The sequence below is a fragment of the Toxotes jaculatrix genome, chromosome 20 (genome assembly GCF_017976425.1).
Source record: "Toxotes jaculatrix isolate fToxJac2 chromosome 20, fToxJac2.pri, whole genome shotgun sequence".
NCBI lineage: Eukaryota > Metazoa > Chordata > Actinopteri > Toxotidae > Toxotes > Toxotes jaculatrix.
The window spans coordinates 4,347,876-4,374,920 of record NC_054413.1 but is presented as its reverse complement, the minus strand read 5'-3'; the positions used below and the strand labels follow the sequence as shown (position 1 = coordinate 4,374,920).

The following is a 27,045-nucleotide window of genomic DNA, read 5'->3' as shown; positions in this document are numbered from 1 at the left end:
TAATTGCAGGGGAGCCCCACAAAAGCTGAGGCTAACACTCTGATAACTTCATAGCAAATTAAAAAAAAAACAAAAAGAAAAAAAAAATTGAATAAACCTGTAACATGAATCACAGCGTACACATTCTGTGATCACTGAAACGGCACGCAAAGCATTCGGGGTGCAACAATATGGGCAATGAGATAGCAAGGCTTTCCCACTGATAGCCGCTGTATTTGGTTTCTCACAAAGCAGAGAAAACTGCGGCAGCATCCACATATTGTTGCGCCTTCTAACTGTCCCACTCAGCCATCCAGAGGCTGGATTTCAACCATGCAGAAATGCAGCTTAGATAAGCAGTGGACTGGCCTACAAGATTTAGATAAAGTAAACTGTCATCCGCAAAAGCCTTCATCAACAAAAAGTGTGTATTTCCACTAAAACTGATCGATTTTAATCTTCTGTTTTATGGAGCCCCAAAGTGTTTACTATTAGATAACAAAAGAAGACATTATGAAATGTATAATCATGTTAATAATTATCCATAAATTAATATAATTTTAGAAAATATTTTAATTTCATTATACATTTTCAAAAATTTAAATCTCCATTTCATGCCACATTTTATTTCACCATGTCAGGAAGCAGTTAACTGGTTAATTCAAAGTTATTTTGTGATTTTAAAGTTCAAACGCGCAGCTCTGAAGCGCTAAAACTGTTTTTCACCATGGTTTCTCCAGCCAACAGAAGTTCGCTGATAAGCTAGCAAGCAGTTGGCGGGCCTGCTGGGAGGCTGGGAGCAGGTGATTCACACAGCTATTCATTTAGTTTACTATTTCTTTCGTTCTTTCATAATGTCTTATTTTACTAATATAATTTTTCACACTTGGGGTTCCATGGTGTTTTCTTTAGGAGCAGAATTAGCTGGAGTTGGCCTGTCCAAAACCTCTAAACCCTCCCCCTCTGTCTGTGTCCCAGGAGGGCAACTGGAGGAGAATGACTGGTAAAACCCAGACGAGCAACGTGACCAACAAGAATGACCCGCGCTCCCTCAACTCCAGAGTCTTTATTGGCAACCTCAACACAGCCATTGTCAAGAAGACCGACATAGAAGTCATCTTCGCCAAGTACGGCAAAATAGTGGGTTGCTCCGTACACAAGGGTTACGCCTTCGTACAGTACATGAATGAAAGGAATGCTCGAGCAGCTGTGGCAGGAGAAAATGCCCGTATCATTGCTGGACAGCCTCTTGGTGAGTCTTCTTTTCTCTTTTTTTTGTTGTGAGAAATTTGTATGTTGCTTGCATTGCAAATGCCATTAGCAACTCATAAAGAGACAGTAAGATACAGTTTGTACTGCACTTCACAAAAACTTTCCCCTTGAAATACAAAATATTTCGTTAAAGGCTGTTCTTTGCTAGAGGAGTGGATTGTCTCTCTTGGGAACACAAAATGCCTCGGGCATCTCTCAGACTTTTAGTTTGGAACCTCCCTTGGCTCCTAAATGCTGAAGTGTCTGTGTTTGTTGTCACGCTGTTTTGGAGAAAATCCCTGCTGAATCCGTTAACTGATCCACTAGTGAATCTAAGCAGAGTTTGATGTTAACATTTACCAGGCCGCAACTTGCAAAAAGTATGTCAAAGTTTCTGTGACACTCTACTTAGAGCAGAGCAGAGCAGAATATGTTAAGTAGCATGGGATGCAGCTACAATTTGCCGTGCAAGCATTGATTTTTCGAGCGTGCATGCACTTTGTAATGGATTGTTTTTGTGACTGTTGACTGTGAAATATTTTTTATTCACATTTGTTTTGCTCATGACTGGGAGGCAAAATATTTGTGAGATTGGAAGATGTGATTCATAAGGTACCTTTCTACACAATTTGAGGAAATTTAGAAAAGTGGAGAGAAAAATCCTGTTTATGCAGGTCTTAGTGTCTGACTTTACCCCCTGAAGCCAGCAAAGCCACCTTTTAAGTTTGAATGTAGATTCAGTTTTGTCTGTGAAGGGCATTGTCCTGGGCCTTATCTTGTTAAAACATCTTTGTGAACCCTAGGGATGAATTGCAAAGATACAACAGAGCATGTTCCTAGACATTACTGCTTTAAAACATAATTTTAAAATAATCATGACTGGATAATACTGCATATAGGCGCATTTGACTGTGAAATATTTTCTTCACAGTCCACAGGAACCTGGGCTCTGGAGTGAAAAGAGTGCAAATATCACTGAGTGTCAGTATGTTACAGAATTAAAATGATCATTATGAGATGATCAGAGAGAGCAGTGCATGATGAAGTGTCATGAAGTGTGAACAACTGGAATGGATTATTATGCAAATGTAGAATATGTGAAGAGTTGATATTTGATTCAGGCTTTGACCTCATCACTCCCGACAAAGATACATCAAGTTCTGCACAGCAGGGATTAGGTAGTGACAATATCTTACTTCCTATGTGAACATAGATTGAAAGCCTAAAAGCATCCAGGCTCAGCACTGTAGGAATTGGGGAATGATGATGATAACTTCCCCCCTAAGGGAACATAAATAGTTCAGTCTGGAATGAGAATGGAATAATATGTGAATGTAGAATATTTACAGGGTTGATATTTGGCATCTAGGCTCTGACCTTATCACTCCACAAGGATAAATCAAGCTCGGCAGTTCAGCACTGGGGAGTGGTGACAATAACTGTCCCCCTAAGGGAACAAAGATCCAGAGTCTACACGTGGACGATGGGGTGAAGGTGCAGCAGACTGCAAGATGTTTGGTGTTTCAACCAAGGAACATAGGAGCCAAGCTCTGCACAGTAGGGACCAGGGAGTGACAATAATAACCTCCATTCTAAGGGAACATTGCCCAGCCAGAAACCAGAATGGATTATTTTGTAAATGTTGAATGTTAACAGAGCTAATATTTGATAATACATGATAAAAAACAGTCCCTGGTCAGGTGCACACTGGGGTTGAGGTGGAGGTGGAGTGGACTTTTGTTGACAGAATAAGTGTCAAGGAGGGGGCTCAGAAAGGGACTCAAATAGACAACTCCAGTACACAGGAATAAGAGACAAAAGCTGGTCTTCACTCCAAACAAGGTTGGTACACAGGAAGGCGGTCCAAAATAAAGCAGAGGTATCAAAATTGTTAGGCAAAGGCAAAAACTAAAGGGAGAACAAATCAGGTCAAAACACACAAGGAGCAACACAAGGGACAAATGCTGGAACGCTTGACTATACAGACAAATACAAACTGGCAGAGAACAAAGGGGAGGCCAAGACTTAAATGCACTAGGAGGCGGGAAGACAATTAGACACAGGTGCAAAACATTAGGGGCGGGACAGGTGATCACAAAGGCGGGAAACAAAGGAGTACAGGAAGTGAAAGAGACAAGGGGGTTAGTGATTTCAAAGTAAAACAGGAAACTAACTAAACTGGTATCAAGGAAAACAGGACCTGACTCAACAGCTGGATGTGACAATAAGCTGACTTCGTTCACAGTTCAGCTGTGGTTTTGGCATGAATACAGTGTCTTCACTGGCATTTCAGCAGGGCACGTGTTTGTCAACACAGGTCCTCCGGCTTGAAGATGATCTTTCTGACTGTTCATATACTCCCCTCCATTACACAGTATCCTCAGGGCAGATTTTGGGGTTAGGGTTGGTAGTGAAAGAGAGGAAGTTTTATATAAGATAATTAATACAAGTGAGGGAAACAATCCCAGCTCAAGGGCATTACGTGAGTCAATAAAAATTCCCCAGACTTCTAACTCCTGTGTTAATGAACATTGGCTGTAAATAACATCATTTATGTGCAGAATACAAAGTGAATATTAAAAAAAGAAGATACAGAGCTGATTTAAAGGCTGTTGTGCCTCTTCTGCGTCAACAAGACAAGTTATCGAGCTGCCTTTTTCTAGACTGCATTTATCAACCAAAAACATCAAACCAATAGTCTGACTCAACTCTCCCAGCCACTTGTAAAAATCTATCTAACTGCTGAGAGAGCTAAGTGGTTCCTTCGTTTGTTGTTGTGCTGTTGATGAAGGCATGTCTTTTTGGACAGGCGTTGGATGCTACCTCTGCACACATAAGACATTTCCTCCAAAACTCATTTCATGAGCTGATCTTACTAAAAATATTTTAAAAATTGAAGAATTTGCATCTTATCTTACCATTTCTCCATCAAAATGAAAAACAAGAGCAAGTAATGATGATCTCTTTGCCTGATTAATGGTGGCTAATGGCTTTTTGTGCTTTAAGGCTTTCATTAGTTGGATATTTGGCATTATGGATGTGGTTATTAAAACCCAGTCACAACCAGGTCCATCACCAGTCAAAGCTAAAACATCACTGAGCACTCTACCATATCCATAATAATAGTATTAGTGATTCATTTGTGACTTCTCTGTAAATCATTTGACTCTCTTCCCATGTGATTGTTTGTTTTTGGTTGAGAAAACAAACATAATCGAAAGTATTTTCATTACTCCACTGCTCATTTCAAACCAGCGTTGCAGCAATGCAATGCTGCCCTCATTGTTATCACTCAATCTACAAGTCATGTACCAGGACTATGACTGGGAGACACATCCTTAATTGACAATTAAGGACACCCTCAATCTCATTCTACCAAGCTGATGCTTTTTATATTAACATGGTGGAGAAATGAATCAGCCACGTAATGATTTGGAGTTGAGGAATGACCTCCACCAAGGATTTGTCTTTGTGTTCGAAAATGTTTCATTAAAGTGTTGCTACCTGCATTTTAGAGCTCACATCTGTAGGTGAGCCGATATAGCTGTGTTACTGCAGGAACTGCATCGTACATGTTCGTGTTTCAGCAGTCATTGTCTCTGTTTACTGAGCTCATCCACCGCCCACGTAAAAAGAAGCAGAATATGTTGTTGTGGAGGCAGAGGTACGTTACTAAAGCATGCTGTTGTGCTGGCAGTGGTCACTGGAAAGGAGGTCAGTGGAATAATCACATCATACTGTGACTGCACAGATTCACTTCAGCTGCTCAGACGCATTGGTGATGACTAATCTGAGCACTCAATGATACACAAGGGTCAAAGGTCCTAGTCTGCCGCCACCACAGAAGATGAGACTGTCACTGTGTGTGTGTGTGTGTGTGTGTGTGGATGAAAGACAGCTGATGAACGAATGCAGAATTCTATAATAACACAGCTGGCAGCACCTTCCTCCCCCTCTCCGCTGAGTGAAAAATGGATGCTCCATTACCCTATCAAATATGAATAGGAGTTCATGAGAACACATCTAAGATTGTGAGCACAGCAATCATTACTAAATAGAAGTACATGTGATGCTATTCTGAATGGCATAAATGCAGTATCTCTACACAATTCAGAGTTAAAAGCATGAAGGCAAAAAGGCATAAAAGCAATTTTTTTTTTAAAGCACTTCACGTGAGCACGGATGTTGAAAATTGTGTCTTGTGGAGCAGACATGAAGAATCTTTTCCCTGTTGTCTTTCTCTATCCATGATGCTGAAACAATCAAACCAAGGCTGAGTCCCAGTAAATTCTACAGTATGACACACAGAAACCTGCATGGAACTGTTGTGGCTGTACTATCAGGAATGGGTACAAGATTTGTGAATATCAACAATTTTCAAAAGCTCCTGCCAATAAAAGTGAAAGTCAAGAGTTTGTCCACTTTAATTGGTTTCCAAGGGGTAAATGCATGTAATTTTATTTAGTGCTTCAGGGGTGTTGTTTTTTTTTTGGCCATGACAGTGTGCTACTGGTTACATAACAAAAAAAAAACAAAAAAAAAACTAAAATGGAATTCAGGCAGCAGTAGGACATTAAATCTCTATCCACTGATAAATGAACAGCAGCGCGTAATGCACAAACTGTGGAGGACTTTATTTCCTTATTGTAACAGCTTGTGTTGGCAGAGATACTACAGCACCTTTTCAATATGTATCCAGCCATGACCAGTTCAGCTCAAACTAGCACTATGCCAGTGTTTTGGTGTGCACCCAATTAATCACAGTCTGCACACGCATCCCAAGAAGAGGTCTAATTAACAAAAATAGTTAAAATCACCTGTGTAATCAGCACAGTGTGCATACTTGATATCTTTGGAGTATAACTAATTTTGTGTGTGAATGCACTACATAATCAAATCCTGTTCAGAATAAATGTGCAGTATGTACTGTAATCAGGACACAGCACCAGTCGCTCTCCATGGCTCTCTGCATTTTGTCCCCCAAACTAGTTTTAATTTCACTACAATCACAATAACATCACTTACAATCAAACAAGTAAATGTTACAGCCATCTGAGGCCAGCTGCTCTGTTGTGGCATAAGTCATGTTAAGTACAAAAATCTCTATGTCTCACTTGTGTTGCTATGTGTTCCCTTCCCTCTGGCTAAAAGCTGACTGGGGGAATTCCTCGTGACATGGTGACATGATGATTGCTGGCATCCATGCACCTCAAATGCATCTAAGCGGTTTCCTTCTTCACCCACTGAGATCTATCCGCTGCATCTCTATGGCCCTGCTCTTCAGTGGGCTCAGTGGGCTGCCATGGAGACAAAGAGTGACAGATTTTTTGCCCTGAGCTGTCCCAGCATGCCCCCGGCCTCCAGATCATGTTGGTGCTCAGTCTCCGATTCTGTGCAGTACACTGACAGTATATACCACACGTGTTTTGAAAGTTTTCAGGGTTTTTAGGAAGAGTTATGATTGTATAAGACTCCTTTGATGTATCTGCACCAAATATTTTGCAATGCATATCACACTTGCCCTTTATGTGGTGGGATGTATCTCTCTTTTCTTGTTTTTCTCATCTATAGAAGTGGTTGTTTCAACTATGTCCTGATGTGCCACCGTGTGTTTGTGTGTGTCTGCCTGGAGGCAGCAGATGCATATGATTGGCAGGTGGTGATTGAAGCCCTGATGGAAAAGGCCAATGAAAGAATAACATCCCATATTTTTCTATGAGAGACCATGTATGAAGATGCAAGCTGCTGTGCAACCTGGGAGCAGAGAGGAGAGAAGGAGAACGGCAGAGAGAGGTTAATAGCAGAGAGAGGGCGAACTAACAACATCTCTGGAGAGTCCGTCTGGTAGCAGCACACCTGATAATCTTCCTTCTGTTGACTCCTGTTTTGAGTAGCCTGACCCTCCCAGAAGAGATCTGCATTCCCTTCCACCTGGAAGTTTCATGGTGAAGGTCCATCCCATTACAATATTAATGACCACACTGAAGGATAATGTGTGATGGATCACCAATCATACTGCCTCCAAATGGCATTGGCAAGAGTTAGGCACATAAATAATAAAGTGATTTAGATGCAAAATCCATCCTAAGCGGATTACAAAGGCAGTGGCACTGCAATCAATCGTCATTTTGGGCCAACATGATGCATAGGAAGCAGCACAGGACACGGAAACTGAACTATACCAGGAAGAGGGAGAGGACTGAAGAGGGACAGGCAGAAGGAGAGTGTGCAGGTCGTACTGTTTACCTGCTAAACTAACAGCATTCCCATCAGCCTCAGTGGTGCTTTGGGCTTAGTGTTGATCAGAAAATGTGTGTGTGTGAAAAATGTGTGTGTGCTAAAACACTAAGCCAAGATTTAGAACAAAATAAACATTACTATGTCACTTTAAACATTTTCTAAGAATTTGCATGTTTGCATTGTCATTGTTTACTGACAATGACAGCATGATTTACGATGAACAAGATTTGGTAAAAGAAGGAAATGTCACTCACATAGACAATGATGAGGCTGTCAAGCAAAAAGCAAGAAAATAAATTTCAACCCCCCCACAGAGTACAGTAACTCCTTGAATGCAGTGAATATCATCAGCTTAACATTATAATGAAAACCTGAGGGGGATTTTTTCTTTTATGTCTCTCCAAGCCAATCCTCCTGCATCTTCTCCACCTGGCTGCTGTAATTCTCTCTATCATTCACCATTAGTATTCACAGGCTCACTCTCACTTTGAAATTTGCATAGATAATTCCAACTATGTCTACAATAACTGCACAGCTCAGTAACTTTATTTTGAGAGCCAGGTTCAGAGGCATGAACAGTCATGAGTGAGAGGCCTTATGGGTATTGCAGTATACAACTAGATGGGCCAATTTCCCCTGATCCACTGGCCTGAACCTTGCCAAAGCTAACCCCATAAGGCCCTCTCTGTGTCTTTCATGTCCCTGTGTTTGCCTCTGAAGCTGTGAGTGTTCAGCGTGTCTGAGTATGTGTGTGTGTGTGTGTGTGTGTGTGTGTGCTTGTTTGTGGGGTTTATGTGTGCTTACAGACGGGAAACGTTAGAAAATTCTGATTCGTGCTTCATTTGGAAAAGGATTTTAAATTGAGCGTAGACACCTCGTACAAATTGTAATATCAGCATATAATCCATTTCCTCCTTTTTCTTTCTATTTCCTGTCTTAGTCCTTCTATTTCTTCCTTTCCATATCTCTTCTTGTCCTTGTGGTTGATTAGAATGCACCCTGGTTGTCCGTCTCCTCCCTCATTAATCACGCTCTGAGAGATGGGGCCGGACGTTGAATGCACAGTTGGCCTGACCCAGCGCTCAACAAAAGCATCCATAACACCAGGTACAGAGCTGTGTGCAGGCTCACAGTTATACAATAATGACAAGAATATAGCCAAGCCAAGGATTTATCTGACCCGTTATGTATTCAGAATATAAGAACATGCTTCTTTTGTGGAAACAATACTGAAGAAATTTAAAGATTGTCATTGTGTGTTTAATAGGCTTTAATAAAGCCACCAGGAAACCAGGAAAGCACATTTCCCCAGCTGCCAGGATCTCTTTCTGTCTCTCTGTCTGTCCCTCTCTCTCTTTCATACATACTGACAAATGCTTTAGTGGGGCATGAGCCACAGTGTGGACAAAGTGAGATGGATTACTGTGTGGATTTTGGCAGGGGAAACTGGAGCTAATTCTCTGATTAGAAACCTGGGTTCAGAAGGCAGAGAAACACTGAGCTGTGAATCAGAGTCAGAGCGCAAGGCTCAGCAGGCTCCAGAAAGCTCTGTGTGCGTGTGGGCATGTGTGCGTGTGTGTGTGTGTGCATGTGTGTGTGTGTGTGTGTGCATGTGTGTGTGGGTGGATGCATATGCTCATATGTAGAGGTCAGAAAACAAGCTTATTTTAGTGTTTGTGCATGTTTTGTGTTCCAGTATCTGTGTTTCAATTATACCACGGTATGGTCATGGTTATAATATAGTATATATTTATCTGAGTGTGATTCTTATTATGAGCAAAGTAATGACTTCTCACATCTGAGGGTTTAATTTCTCTTCACCTCCCCCACAGAGCGTCAGGCCAGTAAATATAGTATAGTATATAAAAATCACACTCATGCATGATTCAGGGAGGTGTGCTGGCTGTCTGGCAGGCTGCAATTTTGATTCTCATGCAACAGCTAATGTGTCAAAGTGCCCTTGAGCAAAACAAAGAAACCTGCTCCCCTGCACAAGCGAAACAGCCTAAATGAAAAATGTACCAGCATATATGCATTGGATTCCATAATTCACAAATGTCAAGAAAATTATAAAGATCTTTTTTATTATTGCTTCCAAAAAGACTGAAAGGTGTTTTAATACAAAGGCTAATCATTTAAAGTTTTAATTGCTTGTGGTCATAACTCTTTTACTTTTATGAATAGTCTTTAAATTTATGTAATGAAAGGCGAACAAATATATGGAGAAGGGCTTCAAGAGTAATTACGACTTTGTTCTATCCAGCGCTTTACTCAGATTACATGGTAACTCATGAGGCAATACAATGATTTCAGTGATTTGATTTGTTACTTCGCAGTACTGTGCTCAGCATAAATTAATAAAAACAGCTGCAAAAACAGAAAATCTTGCATAATCTCGCCCAGATGAAAAGCTGCTAATTAGAAACACAATCAAAGTCTGCTTGATACAAACAAGACTGTCGCTGTTTTTGAAAGCAGAGCTGCAGTCTTGCATCACATTGTTGTACAAAGATTGAAAACACAATTGGCAGACAAACTGTCATTGTCTTTTTTTTAACAACTTGTCCATAAGAGGTCTAACCGTTTCTGTTTTTTGTCACCTCATCAAAGGTAGAAGCTTTGTAGAAGAAAAAAGGTTTTCTATTTCAGTGTTTAAAAAGAAAAGAAAAAGTGTGACTAATGAGTTTTGGGAAAGTGATTAATTCCTTTCAAAAGTAACATTCCCTCAGGTCATGACAGGAACTGAAGTATAACACTGATGCTGACATGAATCAGTGGCAGAATCCATCTTCATTCCTGTCTTCATATCTTCCAGCTGACCAGCCAGCCACCTCAGAGTCTGAGGATCCTTGGAGCTTCTGTCCCTTTCTTTTAGCTGATAGCAGTTAGTATGTAAACTGATGGGAGCCCGCTCTGACACGAACAGTGGGGTTACAATGAGAAAAGGGATTAGCTTGAAGCCTAACAAGCATCCTGGCTATGAAGTGTTCATTAATATTACATTCATCTACAGAGAAAGAGAGAGAGCGACACAGGCGGTGAGAGGAAGTGGCTTTGGACCACTGAAGAACAGATTGATGTTCACCGTGCATAATCAAAGACGCCTGTTTGCTACTGAGAGTTTAGGATCAGATTTAGGGCACAGTGATGCAGACAGGGTGGATTTGAATAAGAGCTGGACTTTCATATAATGCAAAAAGTAATACCGTACACTAGATATGCATGTTGGCATGCTGCCTGTTATGATTAGACAACAGATTTGAAATAGGCAATTTAAGTAAAGAGGCTTGTCTTCTCTCTGACTTTATCTGCAAGAGTCTCAGCAATGTGAATCAAGAGTAATAAGCCTTTTGTGTAGGATTAGTGTTCTTACAGATGCTCTGCTTGTGCACGCTGAGAGATAATACTTCAATAAGGAAACCGCGTGTTTGTGCCAGGTGCGCAGTCTTGCGATGACAGAGACCACTGCAGTGCGACCTTTACACGGAGCATCAGCTAAACAGACAGACCTTCATAACAGACTGTGTCAGACTTGACACAGACCCCCGGAATGGAAAATCTGCCCTTTAACACTACATAATATTTGATCCAGTCAGTCATGTCTGTCTCTTAATTCATGCCGTAATTGTCGTTGTGCACCTCAGGCTCGACGACAAAAGAGAAATCCAGGCGATAAAAGGTGACGTATTGTGTGAGTAATGGTTCGTGACTTGTGATTACACATGCAGTGATAATTGCTGAGACCCCTGAGGGTTTCTCTGGACCCGTGCTCACAGGGCTCTGCAGCGTAACCCCTCTGACTCCCCCTGCTTAGTGTGCGAATTAAGAATCTCTGTGACAGACTCACTGGGGAGTTTGGGGATGGACAGTATAAACAAAATAACATTAAAAACAGCCCATAACCTCGCCCGGAGCAATGTCTTGCTCTCTCATGTGTTTACTTTTCCTCTCACATTTCCTTATTTGACTTTGCATCTATTCTCCCTCCATCTCCACGTTCTCTCACGCTAGTTTGCTTCCACCCTTCCTCATTCCTTCATCGTCTTACTCACAAGGCTTCTTCACCAATTACACTGCAAAGCTGTGGGCTTGTGAATCACTGCATCCAGTTGTTAGTGTAGAAATCTGACTCACAGCTGGAGGACGGCACCCAGCCTCGGGCTCCGCTGTCCGGTAAAGGTCACGTTGAGCATGATGGCGGTTAACTACCTCAAGTTTATTGCATTCAATGCTTTGCATTAGCGGCAGCCAGGAGAAACCTCTCTGACACCATCCAGACACAGTTTACAGTCAGGCCATAACCACCTCAAGGTACTCAGAGCACTGTTTAGAGCAGTGGCGCATGACAAAAATGGCCACTTGGCCTTCTTAGACCTCAAGTCTGTGCTATTTTGGGGAGTGGAGGAGCACCTAGAGGGATTATTCTGCAACTGAGAGGGCAAAGCATCTGCTGCATTATCCTAATATTTCTGCAGCCCTTTTTGTTCAATCACACTTATCTCAAAGCTTTTAAGTCTTTTCTCAAACTCAGCTTCTTCCCCTTTATCTGTTTCTCCTACTTTGTGGCTGCTACAGATTTAATTAGGGAAATCAGTAAGTGATAATGACCTCTACCTGAATTGACCTCTTTAAGAAAAGTGTCCCGAATATTTTGCATATTCAGTGTAGATTTGATTAAGACACTGAACTGCCTGCTCGCTTGGTGAAGCTCACTTTGGAGAAGAGTTCAGTTGCTAGAGCCAAAGCAATACTCAATAAAAAGGAGCATGGAGTACTGAGCTGACAGGATAACCAAACGTCTATTAGCAGCTGTTGAAGGAGCGGAAGTATAACACACAGCTGTCTGCTCTGCGTCTTCAAGGAAAAATTGACAAACACAAGCTTTATACACGAAGGGAGGGGTTGTCTTCAATAGATAGCAGCTGGTTTGAAGTGGATTTCTGACCTTGACATTTTGTTATAGTTTGTTCACACGTCCTCATTAGCCTGTAGCTTCAGTGGAGAACAATGAAGTGGTAAACAATTTCCAGAACTAATGATTATATGATTTATTTTATTTTATTTATTTATTTATTTATTTATTTATTTATTTATTTATTGAGATTTTGCCCAGAATACTCACACACAAAAGGACTAGAATTTATAATAGATGGATGAAGAATCATTAAAAGCAGGATTATTGTTTACTATTGTGATCCTTCATAATGTAAGTCAGTACCAAGGGCTTAAGCATCTTAGTTTTCAGGGTACAGCATGTGAACGTACCAAAGTGGGCCTTTGCAGCTGATGAGTTCTGGGACTTAGAGTGCTTGAGTTGTTAAGTGTGTCACAGTCTTCTCCGTAGCCTACCTGTGTGACAGAATTATTAATGAGGTGTGTCTGTATTTATGCACCTCATCTAACAGGGGGAGATGGGCTGCCTTCATTACTTTGAGTTGTGGGAGCCGTCCTGTCAAATGAAATTTGAGCCTCAGCCAAGACGAGCTCTTGTTATAACAAAAGGGGAAATTCATCAAGTGTTAATTTGGTTTGAAATGATGGGTCAAGACAGTGTCAGCGTCTTCTCCTCGTATGTGGAGTGAGGGAAGATCACAGAATCAGGAGTGTGTGTCTGAACAGGCCGATATTCACTCTGCGGTCAGTGAGCACCACACTGTGGTGCACAGCAGTTATTACCACTTGTGACTGACATCGCCAACATGCAGTCATGTTGCATACACTTATTTACACAAACTGTGCCAGTGTTTCAGCTTTTCTTCTTAAATTACCATTTTGCTGAGTGAATTAATTTCTGATTTCAATTGTCTTTGTGGCAGCTGTTGAGAGGAACAGGTACTCACAGTAGTTACAGTATTAATGTATTCATGTGTCACAATCTAAAAACTGTAGGTAAGTTTGGCTTTAGGTGCTGCTAGCTTTAACACAAAACCCACTGAGGTGCTAAAGGCAAATCTGTCAGTTTGAGCAAAGATCAGGTTTTCTCCATATGTACATTATGATCAGTTTAAAAGACTCAAACAGCTTAATTTGCCATATATTCCTGCATCAACTATATGTGTGTGTTTAAAGGGCTGTTTGAGAGTTAAGATTTGTTTTGGGTTTAAGGTTAAAATTAGACATTGGTTAAAGCAACACTTTACAACTTACAAGAAAAAAAAAACACATTCTTACAATGAAATGTTGAATTAATAATCAATAAAATGCACCATTAATAAATTCAGCGCACTCAGCGGGTTTTGCTGCTGTAGGCTCACTTGGTCTGGTATGGCCCGTAGCTTATGGTGGTTAATCTCTGCAGACTTCAAATAGACATTGCTGTGTAACTGACTGTGTAACTTTACTGTGGCTACTATTACAACATTTTACCATTCATTAATATCCTGTAATTTTCACAGTGGCCACAAAGGCTGCTGCACATAATATATAAATGTGAGTCATCACATAGAAAGTAACGGTTTTTACGTTTTTACTTTTACTGCCTATGCAAACTCCAAGGTAACATTTCAAACTCTTTTTATAGTCAGTAGAAATCTGAAGGGACCACGCCATGAATAATCTTTCCAATATTTTGAACTGTGTTTCTACAAAGTCATTTCTACTTTGTAGGAACCCAGGAGATTAGAGGAGACAGACAGGTCAGCTGTGGGAAGGATCATGCACACAAAGACATTATTTCTTCAGACAGGATACACCGTGAAGTGTATTTAAAAGCAGCACTGTTCGGTTTACATTTGCTGTATTATAGAAAAAGAATTCTTGTTTCTCTGATTGATACAAATGTAGAACATCTCTTACATGTCCTTACATGATACTGCTAAAGTGGACTTTGTCTTGTAATGGGTTCTACTTAAAAGTAAAGCTGATAATCTGCCCTTTACCATCCTTGGTGCATTAATCACTTTATTCTCTACAAGTGCCACTTCTCTAGCTCATGGCAAAGAAAGCACAGTCTTGTTAATCACAGTTGCAGTAGGTAAAATCAGGAAATGAAATCTATCTATCTATGTTTCCTTTTTCTTTTTTACCCCCTCCTGTGGTTAAAATCATTCAGTGGGCAATGACTCAGTAATTGTGGCTCCATTACACTCAGGAGACATAATTGTCTATGTATGGGCTTTTTCTAACCCCTGTCACCCTTGTGCATTTTGTATTATCTCTGCCGACTGGGTGAACGGCCGTGGCACTGATAGCGTCTGAGCTGAATTAGATTTGGCAGCCTTTAATGCCTGTATGAACAGCAATTGCGACTAGTTCAACATTTGAATACTTCTTAATGTGATTCTTTGCACTCTGCTGACCCTGACAGATGGAGAGAGAGAAAGCAGGAAGCAGAGAGAGATATAAAAAAAACTGAGAGAAGGAGGGCATGGGGAGGGAAAACAAGCAAAAGAAAGAAGCAAGAGGGAGGGATAATGCAAACGGGAGCCCAAATAAAAAACAAATGAGGTCTTACTTGAGAGGATGTAGGGAGGATGAATCATGTGTGCTGTGTGAATAGATTAAGCTATATGATTAAATGAGGGTGCATCAGAGGATGGGTGAGAATAGTTTACTCTTGTTCAAGCTTTAGAAAATAATCCCTCAGTTTAAAATAGAGAGTTTTTTCTTATTTGTGTATTTATTAAGGATTTCTTCTTCTGGAGCTGTTGAAATGTGTCGCACTGCCAACCACATATTTTCTGCATAGGATCAGGATCAGGATTTACTTATATATACTGCTCCAAAGACATGTCCGACTTACCTAGATTTTTTTTTTTTTTTTTGTCTGAGTTTTGTCTCTAATAAACTGGCAGCCATGTTTTTCCCTGCTTTTGGCCAAAGGCAAGTTGGGAAAGACTCCAGAAATGAATGGCTGAATGATCAGTGTTTGTTCATTACAAAACAAACATTGATCAAAAAAAAATTCAAAATGAAGTTATGAGTTGGCTCACTGACTTTGAATATTTATTTGAATGTTTATTTAAATGTAGAGCTTAATAATCTGAATAGAGAAATGCATCCATGTATATAGATCATAGATCATCTGAAAACAACTGTTTTCATATGATTTAGTTCATATTTACTGTCTGTGCAGCAGCTCTAGAACCGCCTACATGATATTTTTACTACAGTCTGTCTCTCTGATGTTCAGGTAATACAGAAAATCCACAAATCAAGGCAGTGATAAAGAAACAACAGAAGAATTCTATTTTTAGTGTTGAGGTTGATGTTCCCTTTAAATCTCTCAGCTGGAATCAGCCGTCGCTGTCCTGCTGTTTGCTCTCCACTAGAGTGTGCAATTTTCCTTCTCAGGTTTGGGTTGCAATCAGCACTTGAACCAGAGGGATGCTCTTGTCGAAAACCTGTTGAGATGTTTCCTGCAGTTTTCACACATGGAGGAGACACTTGTGTGCTATTAGCAACACGTGTGGGATGAAATGTCTGTTTTCTCCTGGTGAAACTCCTAATGTCAGTTTTGAAGTATTCTTCACAGCAGTTTTTCCTCCCAGTATAAGGTCTTACTTGAGCACAGTGCTCCTTTGAGTATTCTTAGATTTATTTACATGTGTAAACTTGGAGAGGGAACATGAGAAAGTCATGAAATGTGTACAAAAATGGGCAAAAATGTGGTACTGTTTTTGACACCTTGGGCTTGACTCTGGTCTGTCGAATTGGACTGAATCCAAACAAATGAGTCGTTCAGGCTTTGTAAGCATATGTTAGCAAAGAGAGACGATTTGCTGTCACAGACTGCTAAGCAGTTGCAGCATTTGACACACTAGATACGTTTGCAATTACTCATTGCCGAAAGCAGTGCCTGTCTAATGAGCTAAGAGAGGCTGCAAGTCATAGGCCGATGAGATGTGATGGCTCGAGCAGATTTATATCCATCATGTAGAAAATCTTCCCTCTGGGCATCCACTGCATCCCTCCATCTATAAATGAGGGTCATTTGTTAACAGGCAGTGTGTTTCAAATGCCAGCAGAGATGGCCTGAAAATGCCGAGCACTTTAGATTAGGTTGATGCACGTACATCTTCTTGGAAGCTGTTTGGATCTTAAAAGGGGTAATGATGTGCTTAATGTTTTGAAGACTTTATGCAGCTCCTAGAAACCCAGGTTATATTCTTCTCTATATTCTTTTTTTTTTTTTTTCAGAATGTCACATCCCAGCTAGTAATTTCACATCAATCTTCCTCTCATACTAAGGGAAATTCAGCACCCACGATTGTTAGGTGAAAGTGGTTTATCTGGATCTAACTGGTGCGAGCCAGGGTGCAGGGGAAATAACAGTGTCTGCTTTAATGAGGCTGTAATGTAATAGTAGCAGTGATGGATGTCACTGTGGAAATTTGACAGAACTGTGGTCCTTTGGGAAGATGTGTGGATTAAAGTTTGTAGCCTTTCTCAAAGGAAAACACTAGGGATTTAAGCAATATAATACTCTGAACTTGGAGTTTAATAATGAAATGGATGGAGGTTTTTTTGTTTGGCCACCTGGGGGCGGTGGAAACAAGCTGTGAGCACAGTACTGAGCTAGTACCTTCATTTACATATCCTCATTCATTTGTATTCATGTTTCTGGCCATATGGTAAATGGAAGTGCAATATTCACTCTCCTTTTAGTGCTGTTTTTTTTTTTTTTTTAATCTCCACAAACTCCTGAGGGAAATATCTGGCTCTGTAGCTGCTAAATGCTCCGCTGTGTTCAGTATCTAATTGTGTGTCTGCTGTTTGTTGCTGAGCAGGTAGTGTACTATGGGTTTTTGGAGTATGTTGCATTGAAAACAGAGCAGTGAGATTGCTCTCTGATCAACCCCTGTCACATCACACATAGCTTTTCCATTCATTGGCCATATAAATTTTGTGATTATATCTACTTTAATGGCCTTTTTTAGTGTCATGGCTGACCGAGGACTGAACCCAAAAGCACACAACTCCAACACGTAAAATCAAAAAGGAAGTATTTATTAAACAAAGTAGCAAATAATAATCACCCAATCTGGGAAACAAACGCAGGGAAACAAAATGTCAAAAGGAACGTAAAATGACTCTCTCGAGGAAACACAAAATCACTCTGGTGAGTAAAACAAACTGAAACAAAAGGCAAGTCAACAAGACAAACTTAGAAAGATCAAAGTACAAAAGAACAACTCAAAACCTGACATGAGAATTGATGACAAAATAAAGACGCTGGTTCACTTGACGAAGGACAAGACGAACTGGCACAGAACAAGGGGAGACGCAGACTATATATACACAACAGGTAAGGGGAAACAGGTGGAAACAATTAGGGCGGGGAAGACAATCACAAAGGCGGGAAACCAGACAAAGACAGAAAGTAAAATGAGACAAGAAACACAAGGACAATGATTTCAAAATACAACAGGAAACCACGAGACAACATAGACACGAGACAAAAACATAACGACATAATTTCACAAACTATGACAGTTTAGCCAATGTATCTGAAAGCACATTCCCTGTTGAGTTGTTCTTGATTGACACATTGAATATCCAAAGTGCAGTGAAAAAAATGGTTCTGAGTGCTGTAGTTTTGAGAAATCCAATATAAAACTTTAGGATTTTTTTTTCCCCTCAAACATGAATACAGCACTTTTTTTTCACTATCCACAAGGCTGCTAAAGCCTCTTTCACAAAAGAGTAGTTAATTAAAAATTCTACATATTTCTTAAAATGAAACTGTAAAAAAAAAAGTTCAGACGAGGAGTCTAGGTTTGCTGGGAGATTTATTCTGTCTGATGCTCATTAAAAAAGGCTTTTAGTCAAGTGGGTGTATTAAATACAGCTGGCCTTGTGTAAAGCAGCTCTTTAATTTCTCATTTAGAGAGAAATAAGTTACAGAATGAAGCACATAAGGAGAAAGGTACTAATTGTGATGGATTCAAATTTCCTAATTTTATGCCGTGTTGACTACATGCTTCCTATTGTGTTCTTGTGGCAGTTGTATTAATCCATCGTGGACAGCAGATGTCCCTGCTATACTGTTAAATACAGAGTCCTCTCATTGCAGGCTGCTGAAGATTGTAATGGGTTTAAAGCTCCTTTTTTTGCTTTCCTCGCCCATAAAAATACTGTTTAAAATATGAAAGAAAAACAGTTTGACAGTGCTAAAGGGTCATTTTTTTCTGTGAACTACTTTGACCTACGGCCCGGCGCACGATTGCATCTCCTGTATTGATTTATTTGAATTTGCCATTGTCACAAAATCCACTTCATCTTTTCTGAGTTTCAAAGTAAAAACATAAAGAAGACCATTTGTCATTCTGGAGGATGTCGGAGCAGCAGCGGTTTCCGAGGAGAGCGATATTGATTGAATTCCTGCTACTTCCATGCAGTTGGCTTTCAGAGTTGGTTGTTTCCACCACTCAATTCATCTTGGTCCCACCCAAAATAAAAAAAATGTTGTTATTCAACCCACACAACAATGTAATAATGCCATGTAATGAATCGCACAAAATCAACATCCAGGCTGCTTCCTTATCCCTGTCTCCTTAGCAACACAATCCCGTTTGCAAGTAAGATGAGATGCACCTTTACTGAAGTGTGCCCAGAGGTTGTGGAGGAAGTGGAATATTGTTTCTATGCCAATGTCACTGCATGCACATGTGAAGTAAGATAAAAAATCAAGCAGGGTATTACAATGGAGAGTGATTAGCTTCTGGATGCCACCTCCTTCTTGTCTTCATACAGAAAGGAACCGTTTTACAGTGCGAACTAAGCAGGGACAGTGTCACCTTGAAGGTCACAGACAGCACTCGACTCGATTTCAGGGTTTTGTCCTCTTTCAAGGGCTGAACTGACAGAAAATCTAAAGTGTGTGTACTATGAATGAATCTGAATGAACTTATTCCCAGTGGACAGTCAGAATAAAGTTGAAGCATTTTTGAAGAATAGTGAGTAGTGACAAACACTTGGAGGACAAAGTGACAACTCATTTTGCATTTCTAGCCATTCCAGCAGTCAGTCAGTCAGTCAGTCTGTCTGTCTGTCTGTCTGTCTGTCTGTCCACCATTTTGGCCCAGACTGACACATCTCTTATGACATTTCTTACGGACATTAGTGGTGACCAGAGGATGAATCCTAATGACTTTGGTGATACTCTGACTTTTCCTCTAGCGCCACCATGAGGTTGATGTTTGTGTCTTTTAGTGAAATGTCTATTGGCTGTTGGATGGATTGCTATGAAACTTCGTACAGAAATTGCATTCATGTTCCCCTTAGGATGAACTGTAATAACTCTGAAAGGTGACATTTCTTTATAGTATCATTCTTATCATGAGACTCTTTTCTTTGAATAACTTTATTTTTCCAATAAACTTTACTAAAACAGATGAAACATTAAATGAGAACAATATAAATTTGGGCAACAGGTACAGGTCTTGACAAAGATTATCAGCTCAGACGTGTTTGGCTTCTTGTTTGAGGATGTTGATTTATTACTGCAAAATCTGGTCAAACTAAATTATTCAGGTAAAATTGAGAACGATTTTTTCTAAAGTAGAACAAACTGAGGGTAGACCTGATCAGATTTGATCGTGACTGAGTGCCCCACAGTTGTTTCGTAAACTCACATTTTGTCTTCCTTCGTCTTTTTCTCTTTTTTGTTGCCTAATTTTGTTGCTGTGTGCTTGTCACTGCGCTGATATCTGTGTGGATGAGATGCACTGTACCCCGACCCCCCCCCTCCCCGCCCCCCTCTCCGGTTTCTGAGCATGGTATGATCCTCGCTCAAGAAGTGCCTCCAATTCTCCGTCTGAAGGGCTATTTTTATTTCTAGTCAGAAAGTATCGCAGCTCGCCGAAGTCCTGCCGCTCTCTGTCTCTGTAGCACCTGAAAGAGGATCTGAAAGAGCGCAAAGCTGGACCGGTACATAATGACCATGTACAAGGGGAAGCGTCGCAATCATCGATGTAAGTTTACACACCATCATTAGGTCCTCAGGATTCACCGAGGACATTTTCTTTATGCTGATGTCGCTCGGCGCTTTGCACAAGATACAAGTTACAAATACTGAGCTGTGATTCATGCATGTCAAGATGAATCCGGATCGTTTCAAACCGGGTGCAGGCCTATTTAAGTTGTTACAATTTGCAGTATGAAATGTGGTTTTACACAGTTAAAGGTTGCAAAAGTTAAAGGCAAATTTATCATTATCAGTCGTTTAATGTTGTCATATTGTAATGTTTTTCTATCTTTAAATGGTTATCTCACCCGACTAACAGGAAGTCAAATCACCTGCTGCGCACTGCCTCATTATTATTATTATTTATTATAATATTTTTTTTTTTTTTTTGCATCAAGATATTAGTCAGCCATCCTTGCACCTGCTCTGTTTTAATATATTCATTCTGCTGATGTTAGCATACATTATCATGAAACGTGTTGACTTATCAAGGCTATGAGGTAGCTATTAAAAACCAAAACAGTCATTTTGGGTTCAGCTCACATTCAGTTATAATTTATTAGCTTAGAAATGTAAATTCCACCAAACACTTGATGTTCTCCAAAGTACCAGGACACTTGTCCAGCTGGTACTTTACACACACACAGATTTCTGTAGTGAATAAACTGAACTGTGTCCTTTAACTGCTTCTCTCATGTGATGATGTGCAGTATTAAGTCTTAATTCTTACAACACTTTTAAATTTTAAATTGAAATAACAGTATAGAGATGAAAGGATAATTTGTCGATTAATGAATTGCTTAGGCAACTGTTAGGTAAATGAATTGATTCTTTACTGTGAGTCATTTTTTCTTTATCTTATAAGACCGTGAATGGAATATCTTCAGGTTATGTACTGTGGCTCAGTCAGAACAAATAATTTCAAGATGTCTTTGTGGTTTCTAGGTAATTGTGACAGTGGAAAATTATTAGATTATTATTAGTTATTAGACTCTCTGAATACACCACAGATAAACTTTCCTCAGAAAATAAACTGGAGAAATTAAAGAAGTCTCTTAACACGTAAGGTATGTAAAAGCAGTGGTTTGCTGATTAGACTAACTTGGCACAAAATTCTGCAAGTACACGCAGGGAGGTACACCTTGTTTTCCCTTCCTGTCTCCTGTACTGTACATCTGCATAGCCTACAAATAGACCAAGCTGCCATAACTTTCTGGATATACAGCTTGTACATAGACAAGGTGGGAACCCAAATTTGGACGCTGAGCACAGAGGAGTCAGTGTCAAAAGACAGAGCGAGGGTGGGGGGGGGTGTTGCAGTGAAAAAGCCAGTGAATCTGTGCATGGGCTCAAATTGGTGAAGACAGTGAGCTTGTTAAAGAGATTGTTCTGTACTTTGTCTGCCAGCTGTTTATCCAGAGAGACAGACAGAGACTATCAGTGGCTGTAGGTGATGCTGAGGTGTTTCATTATACACTTTAGGGTTTTTAGAAAGTAGAAAGAGAAAACTGTTCTTATTGCACCTTCAATTTAAGCGATAGGTCATTGAGTGCACCATTAACTAAGTCCAGTTAATATAAAAACCTTCAACTGGAAGATTAGCTCACTCATGTGTCTCGTAACGTCTTTAAACATGGTAGACTTGGATTCATCAGACGAATTTTAAGCCCCAAAACTGCAGATTTAGAACCTCATTTGGTGTAAGGACCAGAACTGTCAGACACTGGTGCCTTCAAGAAGTCGTTCTACTAAGGCTTTTTTTTAAAGCAGCATATAGTGCAGATTCCATTCTAACAATGGATGTGTGAGTGACACATAGCTGTGAAGAAGTTTGTGTAGGTGTAACTTTTAGAATGAGTTAGTCTGAGACTTTACCAATTTATTATTTATTTCTTGGCACCAGCAGCTCTTATTTTGAAATGTGCTCTGCAGCAATGCTGCTTAGACGTGACATAAATGTAAAAGCTTTTATAAATTGTGATTATTTATTAATTAGAAAGGAGTTAATAAATAAAGATGGCTGTTTTGTTTTTTACGAGTGTGTTGTGCAAACACATTCCTCTGCAGTCATTCCCAATGGGAAATTTATCTTTGTGCTTTTCGCTTTGTTCTTTATCAAAAGGTGAACTCTGCACCCGTGAGCATGTTTGGTGTGTTGTCTGTTGTGATTAATTTAATTAGGAAAAGAAAAGCTCTCAGCTTATTTCCTGTCTGAGTATGAGTATTTGACTTCAGTTCCATAAATATTTAAGATTTTGTAGCTTAGGAATCTTTGGAGATAAAATGGGGTTCATGCCCTCTGGACCACTGGGATTTCCTCTCTGTGCATGTGTGTGTGTTACATGTTCACGTGCAGTCGTGCATCCTCACGCATGTTGTGTGACTTCATCTCAAGGCAAAGGAAAACACTGAAGCCTGGCAAAGAAAATTGATCATACACAGAAACTTCCTTTAGAGTTCTCTGTGAGGCCTTTTCCCCACACGTCTTGGCCCAAGCGTCTCTTGTTTCAATTGCAATTTCTGCTGTGATTGAGAGCTGCAGCGCATGACAAACGTGTCTTTCTGTGCTGCAGATGTTAGTTTGTGACTGTATGTGTGTGCTGTGCTGCTGATGGTTGAGAGATGGTGGGGAAATGAAGGGCAGGAGGGGTGGGCGCACAAGAGGCCGGCTGTTACATCTTCTGTCAGATGTCCTCCATGCATCTCAAGCCATGTGTCAAGGACAGTTGTGTTTGTGTGAGTGTGAAGAGGATGTGTGTGTGTGTGTGTGTGTGCATTTTTTTTTTTTTTTTTTGCCTTCCAGACTAGACTTCTTTTTTGCAAGTCCATGGGAAGGAATACAAATCATGTACAACACAATCGTTGGTGGAGCCGTTAGAGTCCAATGCTCTGCTCCTCTTCAATGAATCACAAGCAATTACAGAATATAATCCGTTCCAGATACTTTAGTTGCCACCTAGGATGCAGTAGCAGCACTTCTTTTTTTTCTTTTAACGTGGACAAGCAACCGCATCACACTCTGTCCTGGAAATGTGATTTCATCTGTCAGATAGGACCTAATGAGACTCCTCTGTCGATGATGAAATAATGTGACAGAGTTGTCACAAGATGTCGCCCCCTCGGAGTCCTCGTCTCTCCCACCAGCAGATCCACTCGCGTTTAGTGGAGCAAAGGCTGTTTGGGCTGTTGCCAGGAGAAGCGCCAATCAGGGTGACATAAAGACAAGCATTCAGTGACACAAACACACACACACACACATATACACACTGACATCTGCACACGTACGAGCGCTGACGCATGGAGAAAACACCAACACTCACAAGTAAGTGACACCTTATTATCCACATTCCTGTGTGCAATAAGCTTTTTTGGGGGGTCGTTGTTGCAAAATGACAGATTTTTTTTTGTCTTATCTCAAAGAAGCAGAATATTTAGAGCAACAGACTTTGGTGAATGGCGTGTATTAATATTGGATCCAATGTGCACTGTTGACAGATACGACTGCAGCAGTGTACTAGTCTGAGGAATGGTGAAATTAACGTCTGTCAAGTGTCATGGCAAGCACATTGAAATAATTAGAGTGCTTGTAACATCTCACACTTTCTCTCTTCCTATCACGGCGCTTGTTTCTCACGTTCACCCTTGCGCAGCAATGCAGGGATGAATGACATGGGTTCACATCTTCATGCATATAGATCAACAATATGCCTGTCAAATTTCTCTCGGTGATTCTCTTTATTTCCTAGTTTAAATAAAATATAAACGTCTGAGGGGGAATTTTAAAGCAGCATGATTTCAGAACAAGTCAAAGATTTCTGTTGTAGGTTCAAGAGCCTATTATTAGCAGTGAGGAAAGTTGATGGTGATAACCTGATTATCAACGGTTGTCATGACTTTTTTTTTTTCTCAAAGGAGAGACTTGCTACATGTTTTTGTAGCCAACCACTTGGTGTTTGTTTTCATGCCTGGCTCCCCACCGCTAAGCTTCCTCACTGCACCATGTTCATCTGTCCAGCCGCCCAAATCGTCCGCTTTTTGAAGTGTATCATTGTTGACTCGTGTGAGACAGCTCACTGGGTTTTACAGGTCATGCAGAGGGATGTGATCTCAAACCGATGCCATGCCTTTATCTGTTCTGCCGGTGCCTAAAGGGCTGGGGATTATGAGCTGATCCCCTTGGAGTTTGGTCCATGGAGCCACAGAGAGAGGTACCGAGGCAGGGCAGCAGACTGAAAGTCCCACTTGAGTGTTTACAGAGAGAGAGAGAGAGAGAGAGAGAGAGAGAGAGAGAGATGCTCCAGTTTTGTAATGGTGTGCTGTAGTCACATATAATAAAATGGCTGTTTAGTGAACTCTGGTCTGTATCAAAGACTGGAAGGATGGAGGGAGGACGTGATTTTTGGGACTTTGGTCATTGCTGACGAGCGATGACCAGTGAAGAGGATCAGTTTGGAAAATTCCTAATCATCAATTATTTTGATATGTAATTATTAATTTATGTCCTTATTTAAAAGCATTTCCAGCCTCTATAATGGTGACATTTGCTGGTTTTCTTAGTTTTCCATTATATTACACTAAATGTCTTTGGGACTGTTGCTTGGACAAAAACTATACAGTTTGCTGCTTTATGGACCAAATGAATAATTGAGTAAATAATTGGCAAATAAATTAATAAAAAATTATTAATTGCAGCACTACCCAGAAGTGCAATTAAAGCCACCAAGAAAGATCATTTCTGAAGTTTCTCCACCTTTTAGTTCTAAAATGATGAAGCAGTTAATCACTTAGTCACTTGAAAGAAAATTTCAATTAAATATCAGAACATTGCTGGTATTTCATCACTTATTCAGTCGTCTGTCAACCGAAAAGGTGCAAACCTCACAATGGTCTTAAACCTGAACAGCCATGGATATAAAAGGAATAGCTACCTTGGTGATAGTCAAATGATACTTTATAAATAAAAGGTACCATACAATGAATTTCAAAAATCTGCCCTAAGTTGATGCAAAAGAATGTGTCAACTAAAATATTTGAATTCAAACAGAAATATGCAGAGATCCACCTCACCCCACCTTGAACTTTGATTCATGGTTCTCCTGAATCACCCTGTTTGATGTTTGATCTTCAAAGGTTCCTAGAACAGCACCTTTGATATGCAGATATCGCCCCCCAACCCTGTCTCCTTACCACTCTTTTTCCATGTAATTAGACAACAGCGGTCCACTGTGTTAGCCTGTTCTGACTCCCTTGTTGTTGAAAGGTGTCTGTAAACAAGTTGCTTTTCTGCTGATGCTTAAAAAGTCTCAGCATTGATAGAGGAAAAAGGTTATTTCAGTTTGAAGGCAGAGCAGTGCCTTGTGACCTTGACTGAGGCATTTCCGAGAACAGAAAAGTAAGAACAAGGCTAATTTCTGACTGAAATGAATAAAATGTGAGGTCTGATTCAGCATGGAGCACGAAGACCTCTCGGGGGACAGAAAGAATCCGCTGTGATGCCATATTTGATTGTAATTCACTTTGAGATTTTGTGGAAATCTGTCAATTAAGTTGTCAGCTTATACCTGCATTATGACTTTTATTAGTCTGTGGAGATATGTCAGAAGAGCAAAGATTAAAGGCGGATCTGGCTTTTTATGATGCCCAAACCATCCAGGGCTTCGCTTGCAGGTCATGATGCATGGTGCTTGGTATTAGATGCGGCAATTCCTTCATCTAAGACCCTCTGCCTTCTTCGCAGACCAGTCCAGATTCACAATTCAGCGAGGAGGTCACGTCAAAGGCAACCAGGCTGAAGCTAGAGCGGAGATGAATTTCCCGCATCCTTACCTGTCCCTTTCACACGTCCATCACCTGAATGATTCAGCTCCTTCCCTCGCTTCTCGTCTCTTTGCTTATGTCTCTCCTGCTGAGGAACAATCTGCATGATTAGTTACTTTGTTCAATTAATTAAGACATTGGGGAGATTGGCGCCAGAGTTTCTCGTTCCATGAAGAGATGATCGGCAGCTCCCTCTGCGTCGAGCTCTCTCCTTTTCAGACTTTGCCTTTAATGTTTATCTCATCAAATAGACAGTTGGTGTTTGCAAGGAGAGGAGAATGAAATGAAAAAGCATGCAAAGGGAGAAACAAATGTGTTGTAGAGCCATCAGCTCTGGGCTGTGGGGAATTTTCCTCTGTTTTTGGAAAAGAAAAGAACCCATTTCTCATTCCTTGAAGGTCCTCGCTGATACGTCTGAAAGGGAGTTTATTGCAGTCAATCACCTGGTCGCCGCGCTGCTCGTCTACGATATGACTCAAAAGGAGACACTGGAGCTTTTTGTGTAATCAGGAGGAGAAAGGACTTTTTGTACTTTGATGGTGGCAGGATGTTCTAGGTTAGCAAGACTGCTCTATAAATTAAATATCACAGGTTTGATCCCTTTGACATTGCTGGATCACTAAGCTGTGCAAAATTGAAGTTTCCTTTAATGATATAATGAACACAGAAACATTTTGGCCTGCTGCATAATGTAATGATACTAAAGGTTTATGCCACAGCCATCAGTTTTATGTACTGTAATTATTTCAACTGTGTTTCTGAGAAATCATGTTTTTTACATAGGTTTGGCCTGCTCGGTGGCTCTACAGGCTACAATATCCATGAGCCTCGCCAACTGTTACTTTACGGAA

General features: G+C 40.4%; 1 protein-coding gene across 1 annotated transcript in view; it reads left to right on the top strand.

The window, feature by feature from the left end:
* LOC121200582 (RNA-binding Raly-like protein) overlaps window positions 1-27,045 on the top strand; it is a 48,609-nt gene that overhangs the window by 6,133 nt on the left and 15,431 nt on the right. Inside the window, exon 2 of the mRNA XM_041065967.1 lies at window positions 975-1,231. Coding sequence (XP_040921901.1) covers window positions 976-1,231 — 256 coding nt within the window. The 5' untranslated portion in view covers window position 975. The remainder of the gene's footprint in view (window positions 1-974; window positions 1,232-27,045) is intronic.